Source organism: Gopherus evgoodei, chromosome 8 (genome assembly GCF_007399415.2).
Source record: "Gopherus evgoodei ecotype Sinaloan lineage chromosome 8, rGopEvg1_v1.p, whole genome shotgun sequence".
In the NCBI taxonomy this organism is placed as follows: domain Eukaryota; kingdom Metazoa; phylum Chordata; order Testudines; family Testudinidae; genus Gopherus; species Gopherus evgoodei.
The window spans coordinates 87,796,998-87,809,135 of record NC_044329.1 but is presented as its reverse complement, the minus strand read 5'-3'; the positions used below and the strand labels follow the sequence as shown (position 1 = coordinate 87,809,135).

Genomic DNA, 12,138 nt, shown 5'->3' with positions numbered 1-12,138 from the left:
GATATCATATAGTTGGTCATTTCCCCTCCACCCCCATCTTAGAACCAGTAAGAAGTAGATTGTGTTTTTTAAATAATCCTGCACAGATTCAGCTATTTTCTCATAGCAGCTAAACCAATAACATTGCCTAACCTGTTTCCTAATTTTACATCTGTTACTGTTTTTGTGATATTCATCAAACACTATAGTTAAGATTTCATTTTTAGCCTATTGAGTAGTAATCTTCTCCATTATATGCAGACAAGCCAGTCTTATAATGGGGTTTCCTCTGTTCTGCAGCTCCAGGGTCCAGACCTGTCAGTCACAGGATGGAGGTTTGGTTTCCCCTCCTGGGAAAACCCCTACCTAGACTGTTTATAAAGACTAAACATAGTCTAAGAACTTTGATTAACAGTATTAAAACATTCGACTAATATTTCCTGAGACATACCTTTACCCAGCTGAACTGAAGTGTAACCTTAGATGTATATCAGTTAGAGAGACAATGAGATGACAAGATTTGACTAGTCCAAGAAGCAAAATAATCAGGTAACAAATTCATTTCTCCATCATATTCAGGTTTGTCCTTCCAACTATGGGAATGCTACAGAAGGGAAACCCTGTGGGAGGGCTCCAATAACCAAAAATATGTGCAATAAAGTTGGAACAGTATTGTGATATCAAGGAAGCAAACTTTCCCTGAAAAGCTGAGATATGATTGTTATGCACGACCAAGTATACAAAGAAGACACAGCACCCGTTGATGAAGTAAAAATACACAATGCCTATGTACATTAGGCCTCTGCCTTACCAGAGAGTAAGCCTTGCTTCTGTTACAAGGACTTGCTTTCACTGGGACACGCTTCCTTCCAAATTGGGATATATAACTGTGAGACTTTTAGAAGCAGTAATAGTTCCCCCTAGCCAAAGGAATTAGTGAAGGCACTCATAGCAAAATGCCCTCTTATTTAGAGGCAGCATAACATACAGAGACTATACTGTTTGATTCTTTCCTAGTGATAAGGCCAATCTGAAGGATCCTTCATCTAATATTGTTGCTCATGAGGGGTAGCTTACTTATGTGTAGGTCCAAGCAAAAACATGTAAAGGGCTTATTTATATAAACAGTTCGCATGCAGCAAGTTGGGTTGTAAATCTACCTCAGATTAGACCAGGGTCGGCAACCTTTCAGAAGTGCTGTGCAGAGTCTTCATTTATTCACTGTAATTTAAGATTTCGCGTGCCAGTAATACATTTTAACATTTTTAGAAGGTCTCTTTCTGTAAGTCAATAATATATAACTAAACCATTGTTGTATGTAGAGTAAATAAGGTTTTTAAAATGTTTAAGAAGCTTCATTTAAAATTAAATTAAAATGCAGAGCCCCTCGAACTGGTGGCCAAGACCCAGGCAGTGTGAGTGCCACTGAAAATCAGCTCGCGTGCCGCCTTTGGCACGCATGCCATAGGTTGCCTGCCCCTGGATTAGACTGTCACACATGGAGTATCTGCGTGGAGTCTGTTGCTGTGCATGAAAAGTTCCATAGTGCTTTGATCTGCCCCGCTTGGAAATGGTGAGGAAGTAGCTCTGTTCCTTCCTTCTGAAAGATCCTAGAGGGTAGTATCAGACAAATGCTCTCTCAGGCATCAAACAGTATTCAGTTTTGTCACAGTTTCTGTTCAGGTATATAGGATGTTATTAGGAGTGCAACTGTGGGCTGAAATGTATTTAGCATGCAACAGATGTACTGCTTTATATCTTCATACACCGCTACCTTGCTATAACACCACCCAATATAACACGAATTTGGATATAATGTGGTAAAGCAGTCCTCCGGGGGGCGGGGGAGAGGAGGGCTGCTATAACGTGGTAAGATTGTTTGGCTCCCAAGGACAACATTATATCGAGGTAGAGGTGTATCTTCCGACATAGATAGTGGAGTATAATGATTTACCCAGCATCAAAAAGTAATTGCAGTAATTGGATTAGAGCCATCTAGCTGTGTGTGAAATTTAGATTAAGGGTAAAGTGATACTTATAGGATGGAGAAGCAACTGAAAGAAATGGCACTAGAGTTGCTACCCATCTGGTTTTTACCTGGACAGTCTAGTTTTTGATTTCTGTTTCTGGGTGCCATTTAGGGTTGTCAGGTTCCCGATTTATTTCTACTACTACTTCAAGGGCACCTTACACTACCTTCACAGACCAGGTCCTTGAGACAATCCAGCGAGTGAAGGGGGTGGGGCCTCAGGGAAAGAGGTGGAGCAGAGGTGGGATAGGGGGTGAGGCCTCAGGGTCCGATTACCAGGAATTAGAAAGGTGGCAACCCTAAATGGTACTTATATCAGTGTTCCCCCTAACAGAAATATGCCTGCCATTTTTCAGGCTCACAACATGGAGTCTTGTTGGATCTGCATCTGAATGGTCAAATAGTAGTAGTTGCCAGTGGTGTTTTTCCGACATGTTTTCTTAAGTAAGAAGATTGCGGACTTTCTGAATATGGACCTCACTGTATTCAGCCGTGCCTTTGTCAATGTAAAATTGAGGTGTTCAGCTAATGGTAGCTTCCCTAGACTCTCTCAAAATAGTCTTGAACATCGATAAGGCCCAAATTTAAAAGCATTTTTAAATATTCAAAAACCTTTAATGGAGCTGAGGGTGGTACATAAATGTAATGTGCTACCTATGCCAAAACCTACATAGTAAGCAGTTGCATTCTCTACTAGCTGCAATTTCCAGAGTATTTTAAAGGGAAGTCACATATAGAGTATATAACCAGTTACATGTATTAAGGTGGTTGGGAGTATGTCAGCTGACAGAAAAGTAGTGCAAGGTCATCTTTGGAACCCTCTTCCTCCAGAGCCTAGATTTGGTGACTTTCAGGGTACACTGAAAGGTCCGTCTGACTTCCAAAGGTTTTGTAGGGCAAAGGAGAACAAAAGTTGAATAGTTGTGTCAATTTTTGAATGTTCTTAATGATTGTTTTACGTTTCTGTTAAATGCTTGTGGTAAAAACTGATTTAGCTGTATTTATTTGTATTTTAAACATAACACATGAATGTGCTAGTTCCAAAGCTGCCAAATAAGAAACAAGGTTGGTGGGTTGGGGTGTGATGTTTCTTTTCCTGACTTTCCCAGGTGGATCTTGGATATCAAGATCCACCTGGAAAAATGGCTTTAAGCAAACAGAACAGGCCATGCTTATCACAACAGGGTTGCCAGTTGAGGACACTAAGAAAACAGCATGAGATATACCCTAAAACAAATGCTCAAAGGGTAAACTGGCACCTGCTAAAGTTTGCAGGAATCCAGATACCACAAAAATGTTTGCGAGAAGCATCTAGAGCATTTCTAGACACAACAGAATTAGAACATGCTATCACCAACTTACAGACAGGCAGTCCAAATGGAAACTACAGCTGATTTGAGTACTTTTTTTGTTTTTATTCAACAGTTCAAATAACTCTGATAAACTCACATGCCTGCCTTTTATCAGTCCATGAGTAGGGTATTTGGTATTTTTAATGTATTAACTTTCATTTGGCAAGGCTGATAAAAAATACTTGGTTTAAGAGTGGTTACATTTGAGTTCGTTAGAGGTCCCGATCCTGTCAGAGGATATGTACCCAACACTCCTAATGAACTGAAGTTGGTGGAAAGTTTTTTGTTTTTATAAACCACAGCAGAATCACTGTGCCTAATACTGTTGTTTCTTGTTGTTGTAACTACTGTGGTCTACAAGACCATCCATTAGCATATCAGAATTCCATATTAGTCTAAGATATAGTAGCATCCGTAGGCATTTAAGGTTCCAGGATAATTTTTTTAAATGCTTTATATTGAAAACTAGTGGTTACTACTTTATGAAGCCGTAAGGATCCACATTCATTATTAAAATTATTTATTCATGAGTAAAGAGATGAGTAGGGAGCTTACAGCCTGCTTTAGTAGACCTTTGTTAACTAAAAGTCTTATTTCCATAGATTTTAAAGTATTGATCACTGTAATAAATATATTTATATCCATCATCATCAAGAGCTGAGAAGGAACACTGACCAGCTGAAACCAGCTGTTTTAAAAAACAGATTCAAGTGCCTGTGTTCCTAACACCATCTTCATTATTAAAAAAAACTTTAAACATTGAAGTCTAGATTGTTGTAGGAATTGTTCTGCTTCTTGCATTTCAGTCATTTCGGGCAATGAAAATAGACTAGCCAGGTTGACATTCTGCTTGCTTTTAATAGCATTGCAGTGTTTTGTTGCTTACAAATACTGCAGAGAAATATTTAGTTTTATAAAACTATTTCCATTAATGTTTTTTAAGTTAAAAAGCTAAAATATAGAATAGTGTTTAAAAAAATTATATAACAAATTATAGCAGTTTCATGAAGAGAGGCTTCGGCCCCAATCCAGCAATGAGCTAAGCATAGGCAGACCCCTGGGCTCACGTGGAATTCATTGCAGGACTGAGGCCTTATTTTGTAAGTCATTATATTGAAAAGCATGGTTTAAGAAAATGTGTAATGAAAAAAATCAAACTGTACTATGCAATGATGAGTATTATGTGGTTTTAATCAAATAAACTTGATTTTCACAGATGCTACCCATAAGACCTAATGTGCTGCTTCAGGAAATAAGGAATTCACAAGAAAAAAATTACTTCTGGTTATAGCCTCAACAGCCTATTTGGTCCCACATGCAAAGTTTTAAAACTGTGCTAACACATTCCTAGAGATATCTTTAAGTTTTTGCTGGAAAGGTAGTAGTATTTGAAAACTCTATAGATGAGGCCACTGATACAGAAAATGAATACGTACGGATGGTAGTTCTCAGAAACAGCCAAGCATGAACAAATTACAGTTGGCACACGCACAGAGTAGTTTTACAGAATGTGACAACACAACTATAGATAAGAACGCTTAATGGTAAAACTCCAGTTGAGATGCTTGATGTGAGCTTGAATAAAACTGAGCAAGGTTTATTGACTTTTAACCTTTTTTCTACCACATATAATCACAGTTAGCTCATTCACAGACTACTTGGTTTGACTTCTAGATTAGGGAACACCACCATTTTTGGTCATGCCTTTTACTGGCATTGCACTTACACTATCTTTAGCATTAGATTGTTTTGCTTGCTCCTGAGGTTTTTTATCTCTGCTTACGTTAACTAGTGTGGCTTTTCATACTAGTAAAGCGTGCACAGATGTCAGTTTGCATTTCAACACCAAAGCTTCATATATGGTCTGTTGCAAAGAAAATAAAAACCTCTCACTGAAGAGCCACAATGGAATAAATCTGTCTTTGCGTGGTTTTTTTTTCTTACGTTGACAAGTACAGTTGCTGTGGTCAGCAATTACAGGTCACAGTTATGTGCACACGATATAAAAATGCTACAATTTGTTAGTGTGCTGGTGGGATATAGTCTTTTATATGTAGATTATTCACTTATCCAGCCCAGATTGATAAGTACTTTTCTTCATTACCAAACAGATGTACAGTGTGCTCTGTGGAATAAAGGTAGCTTAATAGGTACTTGTTCATGTCCCTGATACCATTACTACAGTTGGCAGTATCTGAAGAGAAATCAGTAATTGAAAGGACTCGGAGACAATCTTTCCTCCAAATAATATCTATGCTTTTTAAATGCACCTGCCGTAGAAGTTAGGCACCTTCCACATAACATCCCTCTACTCCTTTCATTTGTGTGTGTTCCTAAGCTTCACTCACTATTCCAGACATAACCATTCAGACTTCTTTCATCTTTGTCATTGCGGAAAGATTGTGTGAAAAACTGATCTGCTATCCGTTCTGGAGGTGTCTAGGTCAAGGACTGTACTGATCTCCAGGGGTAGCAAATTCTACAGATGAAGGTTGTTAACTTGGCGTGTCTTGGTCCTGGCCCCTGAGTGTTTCACTTCAGAAACCTCATTATTTTCATAATATATATTAATTATCATTGGTCACATACAGATAAATAAATTGTCAGAATAAGGGAGGGTAAGCACATTTTGTAATGTATTCATTATTTTTCATTTTGTTCACTTGAGCTAATTCACAATTTGAATGGAGTAACATGAATATAGCTTGTTTTAAAATATGAAATGCTGTAATCTTTAAAGTGTGTTAGAGGTCTTAGCTCACACTCAGTTACCTGGTACAGCATTCTGTCTTCCTAAGGTACTATGTCCAACCCTCTTCACTGTACTATATGAGTACCTCACTGTCTTTATCTTCACAACAGCCCTGGGAGACAGGGAGGTACTAATGTTCCCCTTTTACAGATGTGGAACTGAGATGCAAACCGACTGAGGCCCAGATCCTCAAAGTTACTTAAGCACCCAACTTCCATTTAAATCAGCAGTAGTTTGTCACCTAGGTACCTTTGAAAGATCTAGTCTGAAGTGACTTGCCCAGCGTCAAACAGTCAGGAAATCTGTGCCAGAACAGGGAATTAAACCTGGGTGTCTCGAGACCCAGGCTAGCACCCTAAACACTGAACCATCCTTCTGTCCCATTAATGATAATAATAAATACAATTATTAGGGCTGTCAAGTGATTAAACAAATTAACTGCATGATTGAACAGTAATTGAATACCATTTATTTAAATATTTTTGGATGTTTTCTACATTTTCAAATATATTGATTTCAGTTACAATATAGAATACAAAGTGTACAGTGCTCACTTTATATTTATTTTTATTACAAATATTTGCACAGTAAAAATCAAAATAAATAGTATTTTTCAATACACCTAATACAAGTACTGTAGTGTAATCTCTTTATCATGGAACTTGAACTTACAAATGTAGAATTATGTACAAAAAAAACTGCATTCAAAAATAAAACAATGTAAAATTTTAGAGCCTGCAAGTCCACTCAGTCCTACTTCTTGTTCAGCCAATCACTCAGACAAACAAGTTTGTTTATATTTGCAGGAGATAATGCTACACGTGTCTTGTTTACAGTGTCACCTGAAAGTGAGAACAGGCATTCTCATGGCACCATTGTAGCCTCCGTCACAAGATATTTACATTCCAGATGCGCTAAAGATTCATATGTCCCTTCGTTCTTCAGCCGCCATTCCAGGGGACACGTATCCTTGCTCATGATGGGTTTTGCTCAATAACAATCCAAAGCAGCTTTCTTTTTTGTTGGTTTGGGTTCTGTAGTTTCTGCATCAGAGTGTTGCTCTTTTAAGACTTCTGGGAGCATGCTCCACGCCTCATACCTCTTAGATTTTTGGACAGCACTTCAGATTCTTAAACCTTGGGTTGAGTGCTATAGCTATCTTTAGAAATTTCACACTGGTACCTTCTGTGTGTTTTGTCAAATCTGCAGTGAAAGTGTTCTTAAAATGAACATGTGCTGAGTCATCATCCGAGACCGCTATAACATGAAATATATGGCAGAATGCTGGTAAAACAGAGCAGAGGATATACAATTCTCCCCACTAGGAGTTCAATCACAAATTTAACAACACATTTTTTTAACACGCGTCATTAGCATGGAAGCATGTCCTCTGGAATGGTGGCCGAAGCATGGTGGGGCATACGAATGTTTAGCATATCTGACACGGAAGTACCATGCAATACCAGCTACAAAAGTGCCACACAATTGCTTGTTCTCACTTTGTGGTGACATTGTAAATAAGAAGAGGGCAGCATTATCTCCTGTAAATGTAAACCAGCTTGTTTGTCTTAGTGATTGGCTGAATAAGAAGTAGGACTAAGTGGACTTGTAGGCTCTGAAGTTTTACATTTTTTGTTTTTGAGTGTAGTTATGTAACAAAAAAAAATCTACATTTGTAAGTTACACTTTCACAACAAAGAGATTGCACTACAGTACTTGTATAAGGTGAATTTAAAAAATACTATTTATTTTGTTTAATTTTTACAGTGCAAATATTTATAATAAAAAAAATTTACAGTTTGATTTCAGTTACAACACAGAATATAATATATATGAAAATGTAGAAAAACATCCAAAATATTTAATACATTTCAATTGGTATTCTAATGTTTAACAGTGCAATTAAAACTACGATCAATCACGATTTATTTTTTATTGCAATTTTTTGTAGTTAATTGTCAGTTAACTGATTAATCGACAGTTTATTTGTATTAATAATTGTCAGGGCTATCACATATAAGCTAAATATCATGATAATTTATGTAGGTGAATCCGTAACGAGTGAAGTTCAAATAGTGAATTGTAGCCACTGCATTTCAGTACCATTGCATGCTCGGTACACTTTCATTTATCTTCACTCAGGAGGGCCAAATTAAGTTGTGGTGCACCAAGCTTAAATTTGGACTAACTTTCTTTTCTACAAAGATAGTTGAAATTTTTACTAACGAGTGAGTCTTCCTAAGCTGGTAATAAATCTGCAGAAATTTCTTACAGGTAGAAATAGAAACCCAGATATCAGACGGGTCAGGTGCCAGATCACAGAACAACAACACCATGAATGACATTGTACAGAAGACTGAGGTATGTATCAAGTTTAAAATAATCAAAGTTCTGTAGTAACTTACAAGTGATACTGACAAAAGACAAGATTGATGCTTTTTTCTGACTGGTAAGCAGCAAATGGGTAGGAGCATAAGTTCTAGGAAAAGAATGGGAATGCACCCTGTATCTTAAGGCAACAGAGAAGCCCTTGAAAAGAACAGTTTGATTAAGGAATGTAAGGTGGTTATAATTTACTGGAATATGTTAAAGGGGTTCTTGCTATTATAGAAAAACCAGAATGCATTAAATACTAGCTTTTGTTGAAAGGCTGGAAGTGGATGTCTGAAGTGAGAATCACAAAATAGGAAACATAACGTTGAAAATTCAGAGGACAGAAAAAAAGAGGAAAGAGGTGGGAAAACATAAGAATGGTCTGACCCAGAATAGCCAATGCTCCATCTATCCCTGTATCCTGTGTTCCAACAGTGGCTGGTGCCATGTGCTTCAGAGGAAGTAAACAGAACAGGGGGATTTATTGAGTGATCCATCTCCTGTCATCTTGTCCCAGGTTCTAACAGTCAAAGGTTTAGGGACACCTAGAACATAGGGTTGCATCCCTGCCCATCTTGGCTAATAGCCATTGATGGACCTATCCCCCATGAACATATCTAATTCTTTTTTGAACTCAGTTACACTTCTGGCCTTCATAACATCCAATGGCAATGAGTTCTACAGGTTGATGCTGCGTTGTGTGAACAAGTACTTCCTTATGCTTTTTTTAAACCTGATGTCTATTAATTGGATGATCCTTGGTTCATGTGTTATGTGAAGGAGTATATAACACTTCCTTATTCACTTTCCTTTACCATTCATGATTCAAGATGAAGATTAAAATATTTTAATATCTTTAGAAAATGTTGGGATTAAGTTACTTAAATAACTAGCTAGATAGCTAGATAACTTAGTGATAGGAGTTAAAACAAGTATACAGTGTGTGATGTACTCAAATACGAAGTACATCAAATACGAAACAATGTTTTCAGTCAGTTTTTCATCTGATTCAACCATACTCTGTTGGCAGTAAAGTGTAAAAGGAGACAGACACTCAAATATTTGTAAGATGTGGGTATAATGTACTAACTGGAGCCAGCAGAAGCATACAGATGAGGAAAGTGTTAGCATAGAAATACCCATTAAAAATTCTTCAGCCGTATATACAATAGATCTCTGTTGGCCCAGGGAGCTTGGCTCCTCAGCTGTCATGTGTAGCCAGTGGATTGCTGGGTCAACCCCAGTATTTAAGGAATTAGTTTTTGATGATGTGTTTAAGTTTTTAAATTGAAGAATTATATTTTTTTCTTTTAAAATGCCACCATGTGTAAAGATTCAACAATGTCTGGTGTAAAACATGTTACATAAGAAACCAAAGATGTATTAGACACTGTGATGCTAATACCCATGTTTTTGTGCATACCTGAAATCTAAATCCCAGTCTTGCTTCTAGAGGCAGAATCAAGTATATATTTCTGCTTTCAGTGTGAGTATAATGCAACAATATAAAGATGTATATATCTTTTTTTAAATTTCATATGTTGTAAGAGTACATTCTCAAAATCCAGGGTTTAACTACGTAGCCCTCCATTAAAATCAGTGGGATTCATACAGCTAAAGTCCAACAAAACTCAGTTTATTCCTTCATATTTATTACTACTTCATGACTTTAAAAAAATGGTAAAGTATAGCTAAGATGCTTGGCAGACAGTAGCCAGTGGCACAAAAATCATGATCACATATGTATTTTGTTTTAATAAATCTCATTCTGTCTAAACCAATCTATCATACAATTTCTCTCCATCTGTTTCAACTTTCTTTTCCTCATCTTTGCTTCTTCTTTATCTTCACAAAGATTCTGCTTTCTTCATCTAAACCTGTACAAAAATCCTATGTGCCCAAATTTCACAAAGGTGATGTGAAGGATAAATTTGAAGCTATGCAGAAAGCAAGGGAAGAAAGAAATCAAAGGCGATCTAGAGATGAAAAGCAAAGAAGAAAAGAACAGTATGTTAGAGAGAGAGAATGGAACAGGAGAAAGCAGGAGGTTATTTTCTTTGCAAATATTTTTCATTTTTTGTAATATTCACTTGATCATAAGAATTAAAAATATTTTTGGAACTTTTCATTGTAATTCAAATAAGTGGACTCAATATCTAGTAGATAAACTATTTTTGAACACTTTATATGATAATATTGAAATTTTGTCTTCTAATGATTAAAAACAGTTCAATTCTAGTTTCTCTTTTTAATCAACTAGATGAAAGAACTGCTTGCTTCTGATGAAGAAGAAGAAACAAAGTCTTCTAAAATAGAAAAAGCCTATGTTCCAAAGCTGACAGGTAAGAGACTCAGTTTAAAAGTCCATGTAATTTCAGAGTTGAAGATTTAGATCAAATTATTGAGTTTTGTATTGCACGTTCATAGGAACTGTTAAAGGGAAGTTTGCAGAAATGGAGAAGCAGAGACAAGAAGAAGAAAGAAAAAGGATGGAGGAGGAAAGAAAGCGCAGAATTGAACAAGATATGATTGAGAAAAAGAAAATTCAGAGAGAACTGGCAAAAAAAGCCCAGGAGGTATATTTATCTTGTTCTGAATATTCAGAAATAGAAAAAAAATCATACAAAATAAAAAATGCTGACTAAGAGTTCAGCAGGAGGATTTGGTCTTCTAGAGTTTATTTACTTTGAAAAGTAGGAGTACGGTATGTAAATTTGTACTCTGGAAGGAAGTTATACTAATTTCAGGTAGTAAAACTGTATAGAAGCGAATGTCAAGAATATGAATATAGGAAAGAGGACTGTCTCAAGGGAAGGACAAGGTCACTTTGATATGAAATTAGATGAGATTTTCTTTAGCTTCTCTTGCACAATTATGGAATGCATGTGGAAACAAATATCTTTATCTACACTGTATTTACTAGTTTATCACTAAGATGCTAAGTAAGATTGCTATGCTATACCCAAGGTTTCAATTCTGTTTCCAGGATTACATAGCTAGTAAAGTAAGCTTTTACCTAGTAAGCCTCAAGATCTGTTCCAACATTAATACTGCTGTATGTTAAAACATGACATACAACCTAGGCATTAAAATTTAATGTCAGGTAAAACTCATAGCTATCAAAAAGTATTCAGAATGGTATCCCTCTTTCCCTCCCACCCCAAAGATACATAAACTTAAATGCAACATACATATAATCACTGATGCACAAGTTAATTTTCCATTTTATATTTGAAAATCTAAGGCAAAGAACAAAAGTAACATAATTATGTGAAATTCTCATTTAATAGATTGATGACATAAACAATACAGGAACTGAATCAGCATCAGAGGTAATTGGACTTTTTTTTTCCCTCAAAGAAACATTCACCTAACTTTTTTATTCACTGCTTTATTTTAATAGGGGTTGGATAAATAAAAAATACACTTAATTTTGCACTGAAATTCTGTAACAAGGCTAAAAAAGCCTGAGAAAAATATCTTGGCAATATATTTTGTGGCTATCTATCTATGAGGCCAATTTATTCTAGCTTTATTACAAGTTTAAAGGTGAATGACTTACCAACCATTAAAGTCGGAATAAAAAAAAAATACCTAAGGCTTACATTTTCAAAGCCATGTAAAGGATTCTGATGCTCACAGGACATGGGCCT

General features: G+C 36.3%; 1 protein-coding gene across 8 annotated transcripts in view; it reads left to right on the top strand.

Moving 5' to 3' along the window:
- NEXN (nexilin F-actin binding protein) overlaps positions 1–12,138 on the top strand; it is a 39,407-nt gene that overhangs the window by 5,581 nt on the left and 21,688 nt on the right. For 4 of the 8 annotated variants that reach the window (XM_030573496.1, XM_030573495.1, XM_030573490.1 and 1 more), the window contains exons 2-6: positions 8,387–8,473; positions 10,341–10,532; positions 10,746–10,827; positions 10,913–11,061; positions 11,776–11,817. In XM_030573496.1, the coding sequence (XP_030429356.1) occupies positions 8,447–8,473; positions 10,341–10,532; positions 10,746–10,827; positions 10,913–11,061; positions 11,776–11,817 (492 nt within the window). In that variant the 5' untranslated portion in view covers positions 8,387–8,446. The remainder of the gene's footprint in view (positions 1–8,386; positions 8,474–10,340; positions 10,533–10,745; positions 10,828–10,912; positions 11,062–11,775; positions 11,818–12,138) is intronic. The other 4 variants (XM_030573494.1, XM_030573498.1, XM_030573493.1 and 1 more) reach the window with 2 other exon arrangements.